General features: G+C 38.6%; 1 protein-coding gene and 1 pseudogene across 2 annotated transcripts in view; one reads left to right on the forward strand and one right to left on the reverse strand.

Moving 5' to 3' along the window:
- The window catches only part of Iyd (iodotyrosine deiodinase), a 34,050-nt gene extending 11,921 nt beyond the window's left edge, over positions 1-22,129 (reverse strand). Inside the window, exons 1-2 of one of the 2 annotated variants that reach the window (XM_003466368.3) lie at positions 21,893-22,129; positions 1,526-1,717 (exon numbers count right to left, since the gene is read on the reverse strand). In XM_003466368.3, coding sequence (XP_003466416.1) covers positions 1,526-1,717; positions 21,893-22,058 — 358 coding nt within the window. In that variant the 5' untranslated portion in view covers positions 22,059-22,129. Of the gene's footprint in view, positions 1-1,525; positions 1,718-21,892 lie in introns of those variants that run through there. The other variant, XM_063233010.1, reaches the window with a different exon arrangement.
- On the forward strand, positions 3,608-20,104 carry LOC106026882 (pre-rRNA-processing protein TSR1 homolog; annotated as a pseudogene).
- Positions 22,130-22,460: the final 331 nt, after the last annotated feature.

Raw genomic sequence — 22,460 nt, forward strand, 5'->3', positions numbered from 1 at the left:
AAAGCTAAGCAGGAGACCTAAATTTCTACAAAGTGATTTCAGTTAATTTTGTAACCATTTTACTAAACATTTGTATCTCTAAACATAGTAAAAGAATCATTTCTCAGCCGTTTGCGGACTCGAGGGAGAGAGAGCAAGGCCACACCAGCAGGCAAATCCAGTCTGGGAACCAGTGCCATGCGTGGGTGGCCGCCAAAGTAGGAACAGTCAGACCCTAGCTCCTTCTGGCATGCAGACTGGCCAACAAGAAGTACCAACACACACATATACCCCACCCCCCATCCCCATCCCCATAAGCAACCTGCATCTGGATAAACTCAGGCTGTGATGATAGGTGAAATGCAATTGGATGCCTGTGGTGCTTTGGTGTTTCACTGACCTTGCAGGTGTAGGGTCAGTGGTCTGATCGGCAGTACATGGTGTGACATCTAGCGGGGAGTTCCTTCTCATGGTTGCAGCCATTGTTGGTTCCCTATGGCCTTGTTTTGGAAGTCCTATATCATTTCCAATGTTTTATTGGGTTTTATTCTCTTTATTTTGCTTGATTGTGTTAAATCTGATGGCAGGAGCAACTATTTCAAAGATAGCGAGATATATTATGGTAGCCATTTTGGACTTACTTAAAGCTTGTTTTGAAATGCTTTATTGCATTCTTTTTTGTTTTTATTGTTCCTGTTTTGGTCTGTTCTGTTTGATTTTCACTATGTCCAAAGTTGTCTGTAGCTATTTTGAAGACATCAAAAGGCCTTATGGTAACTATCGTTGATATTGTAATGTTTTGAAGTCCTGTGTCTTTTATACTGGTTTGTTGTGATTGGTTTTGTTCTGTTTTATCTCTTTAAAATAAAATGAAAAAAGGAATTGTCTGTCTAATAAATTAGGCAAATTTACCTTAATATCACATGTTCATACACAAATATATAGATAAACAAGAAATTTCATGAATGCTGCTATTTAAAGCACTCGACAAGGGCTGAGGGGTTAGCACAGTGGTCGAGTGCTTGCCTAGCATGCACAAGGCCCTGAGTTTAATCCTCAGTAGAAAAAAAAAAAAGAAAGAAAAAAGTGAAATCACTCAACAATTTAATACTGTTATATTCTTAACCAAAACAAAAAATATTTTATATTCATTTTAAGTTAGACAATAGAGTCACAATGACTATACAATAATTTCAACAAATGAGCCTAAATTTAGATTTAGATAAGAGTACGATTGACTAGAGGGAATACTCAGGACTCTTATTCTTTTAACTTCTCTCCTGTTTCTGTATCCTCACCTCCTGCCCCAATTAATTTACACTAAAAATGAGTTGGTCTTGCTTTGGTTTACTTTGTAAATTCACACAGATTAACTTTGCTAGTTCATTACTATTCTATAGCAAAGTAAACTTCTAGCACAGTAAGCTTTATAGGTAAATTTATCACTCTCACCTGCACTCACATGTTTGAATTTCAATATTATTCCAGTAGTGTCACTCCAGGAGGGCAGCTGAAATCCTCAAAGACCCAACATGTGTTCACTAACCTGCTGTTTTGATGACACTGTCAATGACCTCCATTGGAACTTGCTCATTGCTTATGAACCGGACTGAGCGTCTCTTATTGAGAAGTTCATAAAATTCCTGAGCTCTCTTAACCATTTCCTCCTCAGGGTACCGGGTGTGGGAGAATGGGATGTGTTCAATGTGTTCCTCTGACTCCTGCCACTCATCAGCATCTGCAGATAAGAATCAGATGAGTCACAAGTTCAGCAGTCAATCCATTATAAGGTGGTCACCAGGCAAAGGAGAGTTCCTGAAAATGTCTGTAAGCTTATATAAGCTCAAAAAAGATCAATAGCACAAAGAAAAAGAGAAGAGAGGAGAAAGGAAGGCAGGAGGAGGGAACAGAGACAGAGACAGAGATAAAGAAGAGGAGGAGAAGGATGAAGGGGAAGAAGGAAACAAAAATGAAGTAGATCTACAGAATCCTGACTACTGATCTTGACTATTCTTTAACTCTAGACTTGTTATAAATCCAGAAAAAACAATCTTTACCTACAAAAAGATGAGGCTTTCAAATTTCCGCTAATGGTGGATTAGGTTATTTGAGACAATTCTCTACCTGATGAAAGTCACTCAGATCACCAAATGTGTTTTTGGAAGCTTTCTTTTTTAAACAGTTGAACTGACAAACTAGTAAAAAAATTAACAGACTCAAATTGAAGGGAAAACATAAACCTATAGGGGTAAGCACAAAAGTTACATTTTCCCTGATTGTGTCTGCCAATCCCTATAATTTGAATTTCCATTTTTGTATTTTCAGTGATCAAGGGAAACCAAAATCATAGTTCAGGCCTACACACAATGGGAAAGCTAACAATATGGACCCCGAGACTCTATCCTTCAGAAAAGTAAGAATTATTAAAATGCAAGCCCTCAATGGCCTATATCATTTTGGTATGTCCTGCCTCAAATTTGAACTTAGAGTAAAATGGTCTTGGTTGAAAATGCCCCAACTGGTTAGCAGAATAAAATGCAAATATACAAATAAACTCAAGTACACTTACTAGCACCAAATGTAATCAGGCACCTAAAGAAACAAAAAATTTTGAACAAAAAGTAGCAGAATCAATAAAAAATATAAAATCAGATGGCTAAAGATTCCAAATACTAGAATTGTTAGGTTCAGAATATAAAACAATTATGTTATTGTATTCAGAGTGGGAGGAGAAGACAAACACAAATCTATAAGGTACATGAAAGAATAAAATGTGATGAGGAAATAAGAAAAAGTAGGATATTTAGAACTGACCAATAACAGAATTAAGAGTTTAATGGGTAAATATATTAGCAGTAAATTACTTGAAAAATTAATGAACTGGAAAATAAAAAGAAAATATGAATGAGTTGAAAGATGAAATAGAAAACAGGAAAAAAAGGAACATAGTAAGGATGTCTAATATAATTTTTTCATAATCAAGAGGTAAAAAGGAGAATGTAGCAGAGGCAGTATTTGAATTCACAGTGGACAGCACCAAAATCCAGATCATTAGTAACTACTATGAAAGATTGTACTTGGACAATCTATCCACTGAAGTAGTGGATAGATTCCTAAACACATATGAATTACCAAAACTGAACCAAGAAGACAAAAAATCTGAACAATACAGTAACAGGCAAAAATGAAATTGAAGCAAATAAAACAACAAAACCCTACTAAGAAAAGCCCAGGATCTACAGGATTCACTGCTGAATTCTACAAGACCTTCAGGGACAGTGTAACACCAGTATGCCTAAACTCATCAGTGAACCTGAAAGGGAAAAAATACCTCCATCTCATCCACAGAGGCAAGAATTACTGTAATTCCAAAATCAAATGTGGACCCAACTAAAAAAGCTAAAGGACAATCTCTTTAATGATCGTAAAGGTAAAAAGAAAATCCTTAAGGTACTAGCAAATGGAATGCAGCAAATCATCAAAAAGACAATGCAGCATGACCAAGTAGGTTTTATCCCAAGGATGAAAAGATGGTTCAACATCCACAAATCAGAAAATGTAATATATCATATAAATAGAAGCAAGAACAAAAATTGTATGAATGGAGTTGATGCACATGAGCCGCAGCATGGCAGCGCACCCATCTGACCGCCACAAGCAACATAGTAAAGCTCATAAAGGCATGCGGCATGGGATGGGGGTGAGGGTGGCTATGGGGAGTCCAGGATCTGCAGAGGAAGATGGCAAAGACCATGTAGAACTGCAAGTCCTGTGAAGGTGAGAAAAGAACTCAGCAGAGTAGAACAGAAGCATTGTGCCAGCCAGCTCTGAAACCATAACAAGGAGGCAGTTCTGGCAGAGAAGAGACAGCTAGCAGCAACTCATCAGGTGCTGGTGGTGCCTTCGTATAACAGAATTTCTTTGTCTGAAGCCCCTCACTTGCTTCAGCATAGGAACATGAGAACAGTGCTCCTGCAGAAATGGGAGAACACTCAGTGCTTTATGCTGCTGTGCCTAATTGAAACATTGGTGTTTTTTTTACATCTGCAAAGCCAGGGCATCTGCATACTGTGTTAGACATGGGTAAAGTGGTTGACACCATCTTATTCCTCTTTGATCCACTAGAAGGCTGGGACAGCACTTGGGATTATCCCTTTTCTGCCTCTGCTTAGGCCTCCCTACCTATACACTAGCTGTTCAAGGGGTTTCTGACCTCCCACCTAAGAGGCTGGTAGATTCCAGAAAGAAGCTAAGTAAAGTAGTGGAAAGTATTTTCCTGATGATAAACTCTTCCTGTTAGACATTCAGCAGGAGGCAGGGATGCTGCTTAGGCAGCTGGCTAACCAAAAGCAAAGACATCTTGCTTTTGGAGATTGGCAAGCCTACTTGTTTGTCTATGCTGCGGATTTTGTGCCCAAGGAAGAGAATAACTTGGTGGGCACTTTGAAAATCTCAGGCTATGTGCACAGGCAGACTTTGAATATAAATAGCTTGCTGTATATCTCTGGACATGATGATTTTCAAAAGAAACAAATTGATACCCCTATGGATCCTTTCCTTTTAAATCCTAGAGTTATTAACTCTCAGAAGGATCCAGGCATGACAAAGGAGGTTTGTGCTACAGATGCTGTAGCTGATATGAAACACCTTAAGGTCATGACAAAGGCAGACTCTAACAGACAAGAGTCTTTGCAAACAGAAGTTATCCCAGAACCAGTGGAAGGGGAGAAATCCTGGCCCACTGAGGAGGAGCTGAATGAGGCAAATGACTTGTTGAAGGAAAGTTTCAAGGTGGTAAAGAAGGTTCCCAAAGGAACATCCAGTTACCAAGCTTAGTGGATTTTGGATGAAGGCGGTAAAAGTGGTGGGGAAGGAGATGACTGATGATATAGAACATGAGGATTTTAAGGAAGAGGAATCTCAGCATGAAAGTAGGGAAGAAGAAGAGGTGGAGAAATGTGAAACTATGATGATCTGTATGATGAGAAAATGGATGAAAAGGCTGAGGAAAAAATGTTGGAGAAATATAAGTAAGAAAGGGAGGGTCACAAAGAGGGTGGAACAGTAAGCAGCAGAGTAAACAGCATCTCTGGGAGAAACAGTCCAGACGCTGGAATATAGCATTCTGGAGAAGACAAGAAGGAAGGAAACGGGTCTCCTCAACCTGTTGAAAGAAACTTAAGTGAGAATTGAAACCCACAGAGAGAATAGAAAAACAAAGAAAGAAAAACATAAACAGAAGAAGGCAGGAGTTGGCAGCACTTTCACCAGAGCTGGAACCACCATGCCAGAAGCACTGCTGGAACTTGGAGACACACAGTCATAGTGAAGCTGGTGGCTGGCAAGCCCAAAGGCCTCTCTGGGGTGACGTGGTAGCAGAGGGGAGCAGCAGACCAGAGAACTTCACCGGCTGGTGGTGAGTTCCTGTTCCACCCCTGCTTACACTCCAGGAGCTGCTGGGAAAAGCAGCAAACAGCAGAAACCCCTAGCCAGTATGCTTTGGAGTAATTATAACCAATACAGGAAGGTCTGGGGACTCCACCACCCACTTGTCTGGGAGAAGACAGGAATATGACAAGAGGAAGAAGCAAAATGCAGTCTCTGGTCTCCAACCCAAGCAGTACTGGTCCAGGAGATGTAAACCTGGAAGAGATTGGGAGCCACACTCCTGCAATTTCTGAAGCAACAGCAACTGAAATAAAGAAACAACTTCAAGAAGCTATTAAAAAACTTAGAACAGAAATACTATTGCAGGTTAAAGAAGAAATGAGAAACATAATCAAAGAATTGCTAAGCACCTCTATAGAAGACACAGATGGAAGAATAGAGGAGCATAGAAAAAGGAGGGGAAACCTTCAGTGAAGAATATAAAAAAATTTAGAGTACATGAAACAGATTCAAAGAGATTTTCAGGGTATTAAAAATTTTATTGAAAGCTGGCAAAACTGCTTGAAACAAACTAAAGATAGACTACCAAATCTTGAAGACAGGTTTTCAGCTTGCGATCATGAAAGGAAAGATCTCTTAAAAATAACAAGGAATCAGGACGTAACAATACAAAGCCTAGAAGATGACTAAAGGAACTATAACTTAAGAATAAAAAATGTGAGTGAAGAAGCAAGGGTAAATACAAATGAAATACACAGGCTATTTACAGAAATAATTAAAGAAAACTTCCCAAGCATAGGAAAAGGAAATAATATTCAGATAAATGAGGCATGCAGAACTTCAGCCAGCTATAACCAAAATAGATCTACACCCAGACATATAATAATCAAGATCCCAGAAATTCATCACAAGAACAGAATATTAAAAGCTGTCAGAGAAAAGAAACAGATGATCTATAAAGGAAAACCCATCAGAATCACGACAGACTTCTCAACACAAACCTTCAAATCAAGAAGAGCTTGGAGTGAAGTATTCCAAGTTCTGAAAGAAAATAACCTCCAACCCAGATTGATGTACCCTGAAAAAGTATCTCTCAAAATTAATGGGGAAACAAGATACTTCCATGACAAAGAGGAACTAGAGGAGTTCATGACTCCCAAACCAACCCTACAAAATATATGGAAGGACATGAGAGAGAGGAGAGAGAGAGAGAGAGAGAGAGAGAGAGAGAGAGAGAGAGAGAGAGACCATGGTTTCAGCAACAGTGGCAGAGGAGGCTCATTGAATGAAGCAGACAGTGGAATGAAGGGGAAAAGTACACAACCAATGGCAGAAAAATAGCATGGCAGAGATGAAGCAGAGAAGGTTAGCCATAATCACTAATATAGATGGCCTTGATTCATTAATAAAAGGAAACAAAGGCAAAGTGAGTCAGGAGATAGGGTCCATCAATATGCTTTATATAAGAAATACATTTAACCCAAAAGGGGGTTTATAGCCTGAAAGTCAAAGATGAGAAAACAATGCTGTATGTGACAAAAAACCAAAACAAAGCAAGGGTAGCTTGCCCATCAGCTGCAGACTGGCTAGAAAGCCATGACATTTTTATACAGTGGGAAACTACTCAACTATAAAGAAAGAAAACCTTGAGGCACTTGTAGACAAGTGGATACAGCTTGAGATCATGCTCAGGGGTTAAAATGTTCAGAATCACTTAGGTGAATAGTGGGTTGCCTCCCTAATATAAAACTAAAGGAGTTAGTGGGATCCAAAATGTACAGTACATCCCATGAAAGTGAAAGGGGAGGAACTGTCTAAAAAGGGAAGGCAGTGGCCATTATTAATTTATTATCTTAATTTGAAACCCACGCTATTTTCATTGTTCTGTTTAGTTTGGTTTTATCCTGTTTCAATTTGTCTACTTGTATTAGATTTAATGGCATGGACAGCTATTCCAAAGATGGCAGAATGTATTCTGGTAACCATTTTTTATTTCCTATTGGATTGATATGGAGCCCTGTATTTATTTCACTATTTTGTTTTGACTGATTTTATTCTATTCTGTTTTGTTTGATAGTATCAGATCTGGTGATAAAGGCAACTACTTTGAAGACAATAAGATACACTGCAATACCCATTCTGGTTGGACTATTATCTTCTTTTGAAGTCCTATAATGTCTCCAATGTTTTGTTTTTATTGGTTTTGTTCTGTACTGTTTTGTTCAACTTTATAATGCCTGATGCCAGGCAACTCTTTTGATGATAACAAGAGGCATTATGGTAGCCATTATTGATTTCCTTATATTTGTTTTTAAGTCATGTACTATGTTGATCCTTTTGTGATTGACTCTATTTTGTTTTGTCTCATTTGGTGCTATTATCTTCAAAATAAAAAAAGTGTGGAAAAAAAAGAAAGGGTGGAAGAGATGTTTCCAGAAGAAACATCTTCTGGACACACCCCAGGATGTGCCTGCTAGACTTAGTAAGTCAACAAGTTTAAGTTCAAACAAACATTTATTGCAAACTTTTGTGAGTCAGAACTCTGTCAGTGTGATGGAAAAGAAGAAAAGCACATTGTCCTTGCTCCTAAAGGCTAACATATTACATGGGAAAGTGACATGCTTATGGGAAATGCATACATAATCATGATCTAGAGTGGCATAATGTTACAGGACTCGAATGAAAGAGAACTACTAAGGTTAATTTAGCAAATAATTCTTAAAGGAGCTAACATCCAGTTAAGTGTAATCTTTGAAGACACTGGGGGAATTTGGGCAGAGAAGCAAAAACAAAAGTATGAAGATATAAAAAAAAGATCATATTAGTAGATACATAAAAACTTTTGATAAAATTCACATTCACTCATGATAAAAAGCACTAAAGAATGTAAGCATAGAAGGACCCTATTTCAATCTAATAAAAGCTATTCATGACAAACCAATGGCCAATATCATATTGAATAAAGAATGGTCAAAAGCTTTCCCTCTAAAATCAGAAACAAGACAAAGATGTCCACTATCACAACTCCTGTTCATATAGTATTCATACCATTAATTAGAGCAATCATTAAAGGGAGAAATAAAATGGATATGTAGAAGAAAGAATGAAAGAATTCAAATTATCATTATTTTTAGATTCCATAATTTTTTACATTGAAGATTCAAAAATTTCCACCAAAAAACTCATAGAACTAATAGTAAAATTCAGCAATATAGCATGATACAAAAACACACAAAAATCAATAGCATTTCTGTAACCAATAAAGAATCCATTAATAAAGAAATTGGGAGAATGATACCATTTACAATAGCATTAAGAAAAAATAAATACTTAGAAATTAACCTAACCAAGGATGTGAACGACCTCTACGACGAAAACTACAGTATCCAAAAAGGAGATCAAAGAAGGTATTGCAAAATGAAAGGACATTCTCAGATCCTAAATAGGCAGGACCATCATTATCAAAATGGTCATACTTCAAAAACTGGATTGAGAAAGCTACTTTTTTTGTCTTTTGGTACAGGGGATCAAACTCACAACCTCACACTTGCCAGGCAGGTGCTTATGCCACTGAGCTAAATCCTGGATTGAATGCAATCCCATAGAGTTAATGAAAGATTTAATGAAGATGATCTCAGAAAATGGAAAGACATCCCTTGATCATGGATAGGAAGAACAAACATTGTGAAGATGGCCATTCTCCCAAAACTCTTATACAGATTCAATGCAATACCAATAGAAATACCATCAACATACCTTATAGATCTACAGAAATCACTCCTAAATTTCATCTGGAACCAGAAGAGACCTAGAATCGCAAAGGCAATTCTAAGCAGCAAAGACAAAGCAGGAGGCATCACAATCCCTGACTTGAAATTATACTACAAAGCAACAGTAGTAAAATCAACATGGTATTGGAATCAAAACAGAGCTGAAGATCAATGGAATAGATTAGAAGATACAACCACAACTACAAACACACTCAACCACCTTATCTTTGATAAAGGAGCCAAGCAGTTTCACTGGAAGTACGACAGTCTCTTTAATAAATGGTGCTGGAAAAACTGGCTCTCCATTTGCCGAAAACTAAAGCTAGACCCATGTCTATCACCATGTACTAAATTAAAATCTAAATGGGTAAAAGATCTGAATATTAAAACAGAAACACTAAATCTATTGGAAGACAAATTGGGTAGAAACCTTGGAGACATAGGAGTAGGTAGAGAATTCATGAACAGGACTCAAACCGCACGGGAAATACTTCCCAGAATCAATAACTGGGACCACTTCTTATTAAAAAGTTTCTGCACATCAAAAGAAATCTCCAGCATAGTGAAAAGAAAACCCACAAACTGGGAAAAGATTTTAGTGAACTCTCTCTCAGACAAGGGACTCTTGTCTAAAACATATAAAGAATTAAAAAAACTCAGACCTCCAAAATTCAAAGATCCAATCCAAAAATGGGCATCTGAGATGAATACGCAATTCTCAGATGAAGAAATGAAAATGGCAAATAAATACATGAAAAAATGCTCATCATCATTGGTCATTAGAGAAATGCAAATTAAAACCACACTGAGATACCATCCCATTCCTGAAAGAATGGCCAAGATCAAGAAAACCAACAACAACAAATGCTGGAGAGGCTGTGGGGAAAAAGGAACTCTCCTGCACTGTTGGTGGGAGTGTAGACTGGTACAGCCTTTGTGTAGGTCTGTCTGGAGATTTCTCAAAAACTTGGGATTGGAAATCCCATTTATTCCAGCTATTCCACTTCTAGGCATATTCCCAGAAGAACTGAAAGCATCATACCACAGTGATATATGTGCACCTATGTTTATAGCAGCACAATTTGTAATTGCCAGATCTTGGAAACAACCCAAGTGTCCATCAACTGAGGAATGAATAAAAAAGTTGTGGTATTTCTATACAATGGAGTATTATTCAGCTATAAAGAAGGATCACATTGAGCTATTTATCAATAAATGGGCGCGGCTTGAGACCATACTCATAAGTGAAATAAATCAATCTCGCATGTATGAATACCGAATAGTTTCCCTAATGTAAGTAATGATTCAAATATATAAAAATATGTGGTAATCATGATTCCCCATTATTTGGCCTTGAAGCCTTATAAAACTTTCACTTATTAATTAGAAAGGCTTTATTCTGGGCTTCTTGATATGGAAATATTTGAAGCTATAGTATATGAAGTTTTATCCAAATATTTCAAGGAAAAAGACAGACACTATGGTAACTACTATTCTTTAAAAAAATTATTTAGTTATTTCTTATGTTTATTTTAATTAAGGGAAAAATTAAAAAAATTAGGATATATAATAGTAACTCTTTTTGATTTCCTATTAACTTGTTTTGAAGTCCTGTAATACTCCCATGATCTTGTTTTGACTGATTAGACTCTGTTCCATTCTGTGTGATAGTATCAAGTTTGAGGGTATAGGCAACTACTTTGAAGGCAATAAGATTCACTAAGTTGCCCATTCTGGTTTGACTATTGTCTCCTTTGGAAGTCCTGTAATGTTTACAATGCCTAAGTTTTATTGGTCTTGTTCTCTACTGTTTTGTCCAACTTTATAATATCTAATGAGATAGACAATTCTTTTTAAGGAAACAAGAGACAACGTTGATAACCATTGTTAATAACCTTGTACTCTGTTCTACATCATGTGCTATGTCTATCCTTGGTTTTGACTGACAGCTTTGTTTTGCCATATTTGACTTTATTCTCTCCCCCCCCAAAAATAATAAGAACTAAGGAGTAATAAAATCCAAAATGTGTAAATTTTGTTGTAAAAAAGAGAGGGAGGAAAAAAAAAAGAGCTCTAACGGATATAACAGCAAGTGTGTTTAGGGGTGTTAAATAGCTGGCTATATTAATGTTTTTGGATCATTGAACACAGCTGTTTGCAGTCTCTCTGTTTGAATGTCTACTTTGTATTCTTTGATACTGTGATGTGAGCAACTATGTCCAAGATGATAATATGTAATCTATTAATAGGTGATTTCTTACTGTTATGTTTTTTTTGTAGTTCTGTATTTTGTGTAACCTTATACTACTTTGTTTTGTTTTGTGTTTTTCTCTTTTTCCTCTTAAATAAAAAAAAGAATCCATTAATAAAGAAATTGGGAGAATGATACCATTTACAATACCACTAAGAAAAAATAAATACTTAGAAATTAACCTAACCAAGGATGTGAACGACCTCTACAATGAAAACTACAGTATCCAAAAAGGAGATCAAAGAAGGTATTGCAAAATGAAAGGACATTCTCAGATCCTAAATAGGCAGCACCATCATTATCAAAATGGTCATACTTCAAAAACTGGATTGAGAAAGCTACTTTTTTTTGTCTTTTGGTACAGGGGATCAAACTCACAACCTCACACTTGCCAGGCAGGTGCTTATGCCACTGAGCTAAATCCTGGATTGAATGCAATCCCATAGATTTAATGAAATCCTAACAACATTCTTTACAGAATGAGAAAATTATCTAAAAATTCATAGGGAACTGGAAGAGACCTGGAATACTAAAAGAAATCAAGAGCAAAGCAGGAAGCATCACAATCCCAGACTTCAAGTTATATTACAAACCTACAGTAATAAGAAACAATATGATACCAACACAAAACAGACATGTGAATCTATGGAACACAATAAAGGATACTGAAACAACCCCAGACACATTCAGCCATCTGATGTTTGACAAAGGGTCCAATAATATTTGCTGGAAAAAAGATAGCCTCTTTGGCAAATGGTACTGGGAAACTGGCCATCACACACGGCAGCTATTTCTCATCATATACTAAATTAAAATTAAAATAACTCAAAGATCTAAATGTTAAAACAGAAACATTTAACCTGCTAGAAGATAAATAAACATTCATGACATCATAGGCTTAGGCCAAATGAACAAGAAATAACATCAAGAATCAACACTTTAAAAAAAATGATTAACAAATGGGATGATGTCAAATTTTAAAACCTTTGCACTGCAAATGAAACAACAAACAGAGTGAAGAAACAACCTACATGATGAGGAAAAAATTTTGCTAGCTATACTACTGACAGTATTAATAAGAATATGTAAAGAACTTAAAAATGTTAGATTCCCCCAAATAAAAACCCAGCTGAAAAATGAGCCTCTGAAATAATCATTTCTCAGAAGAAATACAAATGCATGAAAGAAGTTCAACATTAAAGAAATGCAAATTAAGATAATATCAAGATTCTATCTTACTGCAAGTCCACTGGAGATCTACCTTATCTAACTGTCTCTAGCTTCTTACAAATAGTTGTCCCTAACTTCACCCATTGTTTTTTATTTTTTATTTTTTTTTAAATGTTCTGTTCTGTTTTGATATGGTTAACCTTACCCTCTTAGAGATGTAAAACAAATAGGTGGGACTGATAATCATATTACGGAGCTTTTGTTCGACCATAGAGCAGAATGGTTTGTAGGGTCACTTTTTTGAATGTCATTCTAAATACTTTAATTCTATAACCTGAACAGCCATTTCGAAGATGACAATTTGTAACTTATCAACTGGCAATTTCTTACCTTTTGTTTGTCTGTAATTTAGTATTATTTCTACCCTTTTTTTTATCTCCATGTATTTTTTTTCTTTTTTCGTTTCCTTTTCTTTAAATAAATAAATAAATAAAGATTCTATCTTACTGCAGAAGGCTATCATCAGGAAATTAAATGGTAAGTGCTGGTGAGGCCGCAGGGGAAAAGGAATCCTTCTACATTGTTGGTGGGAATGTAAGCTAGGACACTACTATGTGCACTAAAACTAGAGATTCCATTTAACTCAGCTATTCCCCTACTAGGCATCTGTCCATAAGAGTTAAAGACATCAGTGATAATGATATATGTATACTCATGTTTATATAAGCACAATTCATAATAACTACATCTTGGAAAGCACCCTTTAGGTTCATCAATAGAGGAATGAAAAGACAATATGGTCTTGAAACCACAGTTGAGTACAGTGTCACTCAGCTGTAAGAAGGCATACATTTGAGTCATTTGCAGAAAAACGGATGCACTTTGAATCCACAATGTCAAATGAACTAAATCAGATATACAGGCTTAAATATTGCATGGTTTATTTTGAATGAGACATTCTAAGTATAAATAAATGAAAGAGCAAATTAAAAGATATATAATGGTTAAGAGGGAGATATATCTTTTGCAAATGGAAAGGGTGTCAACATATGGAAGGAGTCAGGAGGAGAAGAGGATGTAAAAAGAATTAGTATCTGTCATGTACACATACCAACTATTCACAATGAATGCATTCATTATATATTGCAAAAATTTACTAAGAAAAAATAAAAAAGGGAAAAGTAACATCTGAAATTTTCCCAGAACCTACAGATTTAAGAGGCCAGGAAATTCTAAGCAACATTAAAAAAAAGATATACACCTTTTAATAATGAAATATCAAACATTAAAACAACAAGGAAAAATTTACTCTGAAAGAACAAAAATAACTGAATTCTTAACAGCAAGCAAGAATAATTATACTTAATAAAAATGGACCAAATACTCCTATTACTAATGAGATACATCTAAAAAATACAAAGAATGAAAATTAGTTCATGCACCACATGAATATATTAATATCAGATGAAAGAGAAATTAAAGTATTCTTGATAATAAGTCATTTTATAATAAAAACATAGTAGAAATACTGAAATTGCACTTATAATAAAGGACCTCAACATAGGCTTCCAAGAAGAAAGCTATAGGTACAAGGGATGATTTTAACACGTCATTCTCAGTAATGACAGAATAACTTGGAGAAAAAAGCCCAGCAGAATACAGAGGTTATGGTTTATATCTAGATGCCCCCCTAAACACTCATGTGTTCATAGGATAGGTTTTGGGGAAGTGACTGGATCATAGGGACATGATACTTAAAAATGGCAAAAATGCGGAGGAACAAAGTGAATCCACAGGCAGGCACTGCAGAAGATAAAAAGGAATGCCTGTTTAGCACACTCATCAAGGACAGGCTCAATTATCTTATAGTGGGAGAATCCCACCAAATAACATTGCAAACTTCCTGAGAGGCTTTACTCAGGAGACCTTACTGTTAACTACCCAGATGTCTCTTCCCAATATTTTCAGAATTGTTGGCTATGTATCCAAACTTGGGCAACTCTTCCTCTGACAATGTTTTTCAAATCCCTGGATAGACACAGTTTTGAACCACACTACAAAGATTTCAGCAGAAATGATGCTGACTTCAATCAATTAAAATGATTGAAAAGAGAAAGTACTTGGATGGAGCAACACACACACACACACACACACACACACACACACACACACGCACCCACGCACGCACACGCACACACACACACCTTACTTGCCTTAATTTGACCTTGGGCTTCTGTTTGTTGTTGGACTTTATCAACTCCTAGAATCTAGAAGGCAAAAGGTACCAAAAGGAGACCATTGCGAAGAACATACTTCATATCAGAATGAATTGATATGAGTTGGATTTTTTTCAGGGAACTTTGAATAAGACAAAGAAAGCTTTATTGTGAAGACTGCCCATACAGTACAGACTGAAAATGTCATCAGGATCCAATCAGTAGATGGTCAGTTTACATAATTCTACCAAATCTGCCCTTAATTTTTTTTTGCAGTCTGATGGAAATCTGTGCAGAGGAGCATGTCACCATAGAAAGCAACACCTACTTAAGTAAATACTATAATATAATATATACCAATAATATTATTATCAGAATCTTTCATGAAAATGCTCAGCAATTGCCATCTTAAAGAAACAAATAGGAAACTGTCAAACCACTACATTTTGTGTGTGTGAGTGGATATGTGTTGGCGGAATCATTATTATATTAACAAACTGTTTCTTTGGAAAAATGCATCTAGTGTTGTGTGTATGGTCCTTATTGACAACTTTCCTAGAACCCAATGTATGACTGCCCAATATGATGTATGTGTCCTCCACCCCCTGATTTGTGGGATACAACACAACTATTTGCCACTCTCTTCTTTGAATAGGATCAATTGACTCTGATCCCTCTGATTAGCTGATGTTATGGTTGTAACATCATTTATTGGAGAATTTCAACTTTCAGAAATGGTTAATTTGGGAATTTGTAGCAAAATCTCTCAGTTGAAGAAACTAAAATTCTTGGAGAGATATATTTTGCAACATTTTCTTCTACACATGGAAGAGCTAATAACAGCTGAAATCTAGGTGAAGGTTAACACTCATAGAGATACACAAGCACTCAAGTGTTTACAGAATATTTTCCAATTACTAAGAAAAAAGTGAGGCTGAGCCTATATAAAGGATGGTGACGAAAGTCAGACCTGCAATGCACCCCACGCTGGGAGTCTGACACTTCCCATGCTTTAAGATGGGACCCTGAAGGTCTATATTTCCATAGTAAGAAATAATTTTGAGTAAAGCAGCCTTGATATGTATTTGCAGCCTAACACAATAACCTCTGAGTGATCAAGGGAACCCCAGGACTTGACCCTAGGTTAAAGTCATTCCAGAGTGTTAGTGTCAATTGCTGATAGCACAAAAGTGATTTCCCTGGAAATAAATAACAAATTCTTGTCACCTGTGGGTAGGTTTGTCCTGAGTAGGTCCCCAATGCCTACACAGTAGACCTACCATTCCTTTAGCCTCTCAGAGGGCAGAAAGTCTCCCTGTTCCTAAGGAGTGGAGAGTCACAGAGAGCAGGTGGCCTGGATGCCAGGCTGGAAGCCCAGTGAGCTCTGGCAGTAAGACAGAATCAGACGAGCTGAAGGAAACAGAAACTGCAGGGCACTGGGTGAAAACTAAAGGTAGCACTCCTCCCCATCAGCTCTTGAACTCCTGACTGGCCCCAAGACTGCAGCCCAGAGTGGAAAGAAAACAGCTGTTTAAACTCCTGTTTTTCTACCTCCACCCTACAGCAATCAGAGTGCGGATGACAAATTTATTCAAGCTCCAAGAAGTCCAGGTTCCAAAGCAACTGGGTGCCATCATGACCTGCTTGTCAGAAGAAATCCTTTGCTGGCACATTTGAGGTTCGTTATTGCTGCCAACAGCAATTAATCTTGTACCATTATTTTAACACACCAAGGGGCCTCTAAATTGCTAATTAAGGTTAGGTGGCTGAGAAATTCTAGGTCACTTCTACCTTTCCCAGCTAATGTGGAGATGTTTTTCCATCTACACTTTTAAATAAATCACATTGGTGTTTTTACAAATCTTTGCAAAGAAATTAAATATTTTCTAATAATGAAACTAAAGGCAGTTTGGGTCACATCACCCTTGCTCCCTTCCTGCAATTGAGGATGCAGGTGACACAGCTGTCTCCACAGCCAGATGCCAAAAGTGGTGGGGAGCAACTGCAGGGTTCACCCAGCCCTCAGAGATCCTCTTTGCCAGCTGCCTCAGCACAGAGCTGCTTCTGGCTTGGCCTCTTGCCATTGAGTCCCTAACTGGGTATTGTGTGATTATTTCGCTAGCAGCACCAATGTGGGCGGGCCTGAGGAGGCTGGGTTTGCCCTGATGGTCAGGCCTTGAATAGAACAAGGCTATTCTAAAGCTGGTGGGGTTCATCCTTGGCATGATGGAGAATGGTAGGAGCAGCAACAGTTCTGACTTTCCCCACTCCCATTCTTCCCTGAGGTGGGTCATAAAATCTACAAATACTTCAATCTTCCCCAAAAGTAGATCATCAGCTCCCCATTCAACAGATGGCCTCCTGATACCCAGAGAAAAGAATATTCTCATGTCTGCAGCAAAAGTGACGCACAGAAGAGTCTCAACAAACAGGCCCGGCAAAGTCTCCCCTGACTTGTTCATTAGATTATGTCTTCATTTTTCTATCATGTGTCCCAACAGCTGTCCACTGTCTGACAGATCTAGCCAAAAAACACACAAGTGGAAGCATTTCTTTGACATTCTTTGGATTACAAAAGCTGCTGTGATGTGTTACATTGACATGAAATAAATGTGTGCTTTTCTCCTATTAATCTGCCTTTATTAATGGGTCTTGGCCACAAACTGGGGTGGGTAGAGAAAAAGGTACTAGTCTGCCCCTCCAAACAATGAAGTGAAGCTGACAGAGTTTGTCCCCAAACCCCTTCCGTTCTCTGTGTTTATCTTCAGTCTCCCTTCTCAGGAGCCCAGGCAGGCTGGATCTCAAGGACAATATCTTCCTTCAAGTTTTTTCCCTTTCCTAATCCCTCAGCTATGCTTACTTTATGCTGAAACTTCAAGGTCTTTGGGTGGGGGTGGGGTCTTCGCTTGCCAACCTTTTATTTATTTATTTATTTGTCTTTTTCATTTTATCGGTACCGGGGATTGAACTCACAACAGCCTGCTTGCAAGGCAGGTGCTTATGCCACTGAACTAGATCCCCAGCCTCTTTGCCAACCTTTTAAATCAGCCACATAAAAGTACTAGTGGGTGGGTATGTCAAAGCATGGGGAAACGCTAAGACAGGGCTGAGCGTCTTGCTCCTGATAATAAAGAACCGTGCTGGTCAAGCTCAGAGCCTCAGCAGGGCAGAACCTGATCTTGAAATTTTTTGGCAGTGTTGGGCTGGCAAATCAGCGCTTTGGGGAGGAAGAGCACTTACCAATATCCATGAGAAGAAATATTGAATCCCATCATAGCCTAACTGCAAGCTACTGAAGATTTAACAAACGGCCCAATATCTCTAAATATTTAATGAATGTTCCTTGTCAGCCCTAGAGACCAGCTCTCATACACCATTTTGTTCAGAACCCTGAGGCTAAGGGACTGAGGGACTCTCAGAGGTGCAAGTGATTAACATCATTGGTAGGAGCAGTGTCAGTTGAGACAGCTATGGATCGGCTGGCAGTCAGAGGAGGAGGTATTGCAGTGAGTGTATCCTTGGTTGGCTGATCTCCAGAAGGAAGAAAATGACACTGATTAGTTTGTTAAACTCCCACTAAACTGAGTTGTCAATAAGACACTGAATAGGCTTGCAACTAGTTTTGATGGGTATTTGTTAGCAAGATACATACATGGAAATTTCTCTTCTCCCAAGTTTTCAGAAACATTTTAATTCTCAGGTAGTACACTAGATAAAAATTTTAACACAGGCATTCTTATCAAAGACTGGATAATATAAGATAATCAGAATTCCATTTATAATTATAATATATGAATGGCCATCAGAGAAAATCCCGCACCAACAATAAAATGAACACAGCCTTATAAGCTATGTCTCCTATATCTCTTTAAGTAAAGAATTTTTGTGTAAGATTTTCAGTTCATTTTAGAGCGATAACCTCAGGTTTATCCTTTAAGATAAACTTCAGCTACTTCTTAGACCTCTGTTCCAGATACACGAGGAACTGACAGTCTTAAAAGGACATTGTGTTTGGCTTATCATCAGAAGGTCCTCATCCTTTATCTTACAAGCTTGTCCACACCATGCTCTTCTACCTTCCACCCTCAGCACACGCTATACACAACCTGAATCCTCACCTATGAACACAGTGGGGATTCTTTGAGAATCGGAGCTCGAGCAGTTTGTATTGATACTCGTGTCTTCCTTAACTTGCACTAGGATGTCCTAGAATACTATTTTACTGCTTGTAGCTCATTGTTTTATTCAAAATGGTTTGATCCTGCTATTTGTATTCATCAAAACCGTCTCCATGCTTCCTCAGTACCGGAATCTTTTTTCTTCTCTGAATATCTCTGTGCTCAAAACTCTCTGAACACGGACTTAGATTGTATCCAAAGCTGTGGTCAAGAACAGGTACACAGGCAGCTGGTTTTAAGAATGGTCTTTACTGATTTGTGTGACTTTATCATTTACTGCTTATGTAAACAATAAAATTTGAAAGAAGAGTCCTGTGTACATTACTTTTGGGCCAGATTTTCTTTGGCTTTTAAACAGGCCACTAATGTGGTTAACATGGTTAACTTCATTTCTCTAAAGGATCAAAGATAGAAGGAAACAGAATAAAAAGGCAGAAGATTTTGCAAAATTGAGTGATCAGGTAGAAAATCAATCGAAGGCTACACAATATGGCTCTGTGTTCCCAACCAGACTCTGGCCCAGTCCCTGACTTCTTCCAGCCTCACCAAGCCCTCCAGTGTCCTCCAGCCTCCTGGACCTGCACACCCAGGGTCCCTCCACTCACACCACGTCTAGAGGTTTGTAGCCTTGCCTCTTCTCCTGCCTACTCCATTTGGCTCACTGTCCTGCGGGAGAGGCTATTTTGCAAGCAAGACCCTAGAGCCAGACTACCTGATTCCTGCTTCTCCTGCCTTGGCCAGGTAACTTACCCTATTTGAGCCTCAGTTTCCTTATACTGGATAATAATAATGCTGACCTCATTGTATTATCATGAAATTTAAATGATATTGCACAAAATGTGACCCTAACTGGCTTCAGTCAGTGTTGTGTAAGGACTTGTTATTACTATTATCCCTGGGCCTCTCTGCTCATGGCTTCTCCTTTCTACAGCACATCCCTCCATCACATGCCTCTTGTCCACAGGGGCCTCCAGGTTCTCTCCTCAGCTTTCTCTCTCACATTACCCACTTCATGGAAATTGTCTTTCACTTTTTATTGTTTACATAAGCAGTAAATGAAAAAGTCACACAGATCAGTAAAGACCATTTTTAAAACCAGGATCTCTGCTGCCTGTGTACCTGTTCTTGACCACAGCTTTGGATGCAATCTAAGTCCATGTTCAGAGGGTTTTGAGCACAGGGTTATTCAGAGAAGAAAAAAGATTCCAGTACTGAGGAAGCATGGAGATGGTTTTGATGAATACAAATAGCAGATTCAAACCATTTTGAATACAAACAATGAGCTACAAACAGTAAAATAGTATTCTAGGACATCCTAGTGCAAGTTAGCTTTCCAAATATTACTAGTTGTCCTCTGAGCTTGCCTCTTCTGTCAGTGCCTATGGCCAGAACCTTCACCTCCTGTCATGCTCATGGCAAATGTAACACCTCCTTGATGAAATTCAACTCCCTCTCTGGAAGGGATCCCCTTGTTTTCACCCATCTGACTCCATCACTCCAAGTCCTTAGTCTCTGAATCCCACCCCCCCTTGCCTCTCCCAACATTCAATTTATTTCCAACCCTTCTTGTCCTTTGTTTGACCTCACTCAGATATACCCCATCCCTGCTTTCTGGTATCACTGCCATTGCGGCCACCCCTGCTTCAGGCAGATGTCCCTTTGCTCAGTGATGTGCTTCTCAACAGGCACAGCTTCCAACCTTCCATCACTCAACTTACACTTTTTCAGCTTTGCAGTGGGACAGAGGCATATGTGTACAACCATCCTGCTTTTGACTTTTAGGATAATATACAATAAATTTTATTATAAAATAGGAATCATTTTGGATACTTTGTATCAAGTAGCCTAGTGGAAGTGTTCTTAAGCATGTTTAAGGTGGACTCACTGAGCTATGATATTGGTGGGATATTAAATGTATTTTTGACCTATGATATTTCCAACTTACCAAGGCTTATCAGGACATAAGACCACTGTAAATCAAGGAGCATCTGTTTGAGAATGAGAGGTGGCCTAGCCTTGGCTCCTGGGCAGTACGTTCAGCATCCTGTTAGCTCCAGCACAGAGGGACACCCCACCCCAAGTCCTGAGATGAGGATCACTACACACACATTTCCAAACAACCTCTGCTTGAGGTGAGGACCAAACAGAATCATGCAGTCACCTCCAAATCAAATTCACCCCTCACCTGTCCACACAAACTTTCTCAAATACAGATTACTCAAACTTCTGCAAGAACCCACCCCTCCCTACCTCCCTCCCTGCCTCTTTTATGGCCTTTCCTTTTGCTTTTCACTCCACCCAGCTCCTCAGACTGTCTCCCAACCCTTCCATCCCTGGCCTCGACTCTCTCTGCCCATCTTAATCGATGTGTCCTGCAGAGCTGCACATCCTCCAGGCCTGCTTTGGCCTTCCCCACTGGCCATTCTGCCCCCCCAGCCTGCCTTAACAACTGACAACAGTTCCATCAAGTTTTCTACTTCTTTGGGCCACCTGGTTCCCTGAACTGGATTCTCAGCGTGTTGAAGACCAAGGCCGCTCTTGTTGTAACCCCCAGGGCTTGGAGAAATAAAAAACAGCAAAACTCTAGGGTCAGTCTCAAAGTTCTTGACCAGAACCTAACCACCTGCCTCATGCTCACTGCTGGTCTGTGATGAGACCACTCAGAAAGACTGTGACAGGCAGAACGACACTAGAGCCCGGGGAAACTTGTGTTCCTTAGTAGTTTTCGATTAATGGGAATATAAGGGGTAAAGGGACAAGAAAGTGACAAGCTGATCACCTGAAAAATAACCCCCATCTTTGTCACCCTGAATTGTTGCCATACTAGAGTTTGGTGATGAAACTGACCTGCCTGTGTCCCCTCCATAAGCCCACCATCAGCTCACACTCATCACAGAAGCACCCTGTGGTAAAGCCAGGAGGCGATGCCACTGTCTTTACCTTCTTCCATTTGGTGGATATCAGGACTGGCTTTCAAGTCTTCGTTCATCCAGGGCTGAATTTGGGGTTCCTCTTTCTTTTTCTCTGGGCTTCTATCAGCAGCTTTAAAGAGCCACACGATCAAAATGCAGACAATTGCTACCAGGACTGGAGTCAGGGAAAACATAGTTGGAAGAGTGTCTGATCCTTATCCAGAGGAGCCCCACTTCACACGCTGGCATTTAAGCAGAGACAGGAGCAGGGAATGCTGGGAGTAGAAGAACACAGAGGTGTACAGGAAAGGATCAAAGTTCAGAGCTCTCAACTCCATGACGACCTTGCAAAGGAGCAAAGATCACAGTCACTTGCCTGCATGATGTGTGTGTGGCTTTGGTCATGCACCAACACACTCACTTTTTAAAACTGTGTACTCAACCAACATAGTCTTTGGCAGAGATCAGTAGGAGCTATGTAAACACTATAATTCTCTAAGTTTTGGTAGCAATGGTAAAAAGTATTTCATCTTCCTGTATAATTTTTCCCTGGGAGTGTCTTCAATTTAGGAATTTCCTGAAGAATCTAATTTTAC

The sequence above is a fragment of the Cavia porcellus genome, unplaced genomic scaffold (genome assembly GCF_034190915.1).
Source record: "Cavia porcellus strain 051 isolate PalLab524CR breed Dunkin Hartley unplaced genomic scaffold, mCavPor4.1 scaffold_22, whole genome shotgun sequence".
Classification (NCBI taxonomy): Eukaryota; Metazoa; Chordata; class Mammalia; order Rodentia; family Caviidae; genus Cavia; species Cavia porcellus.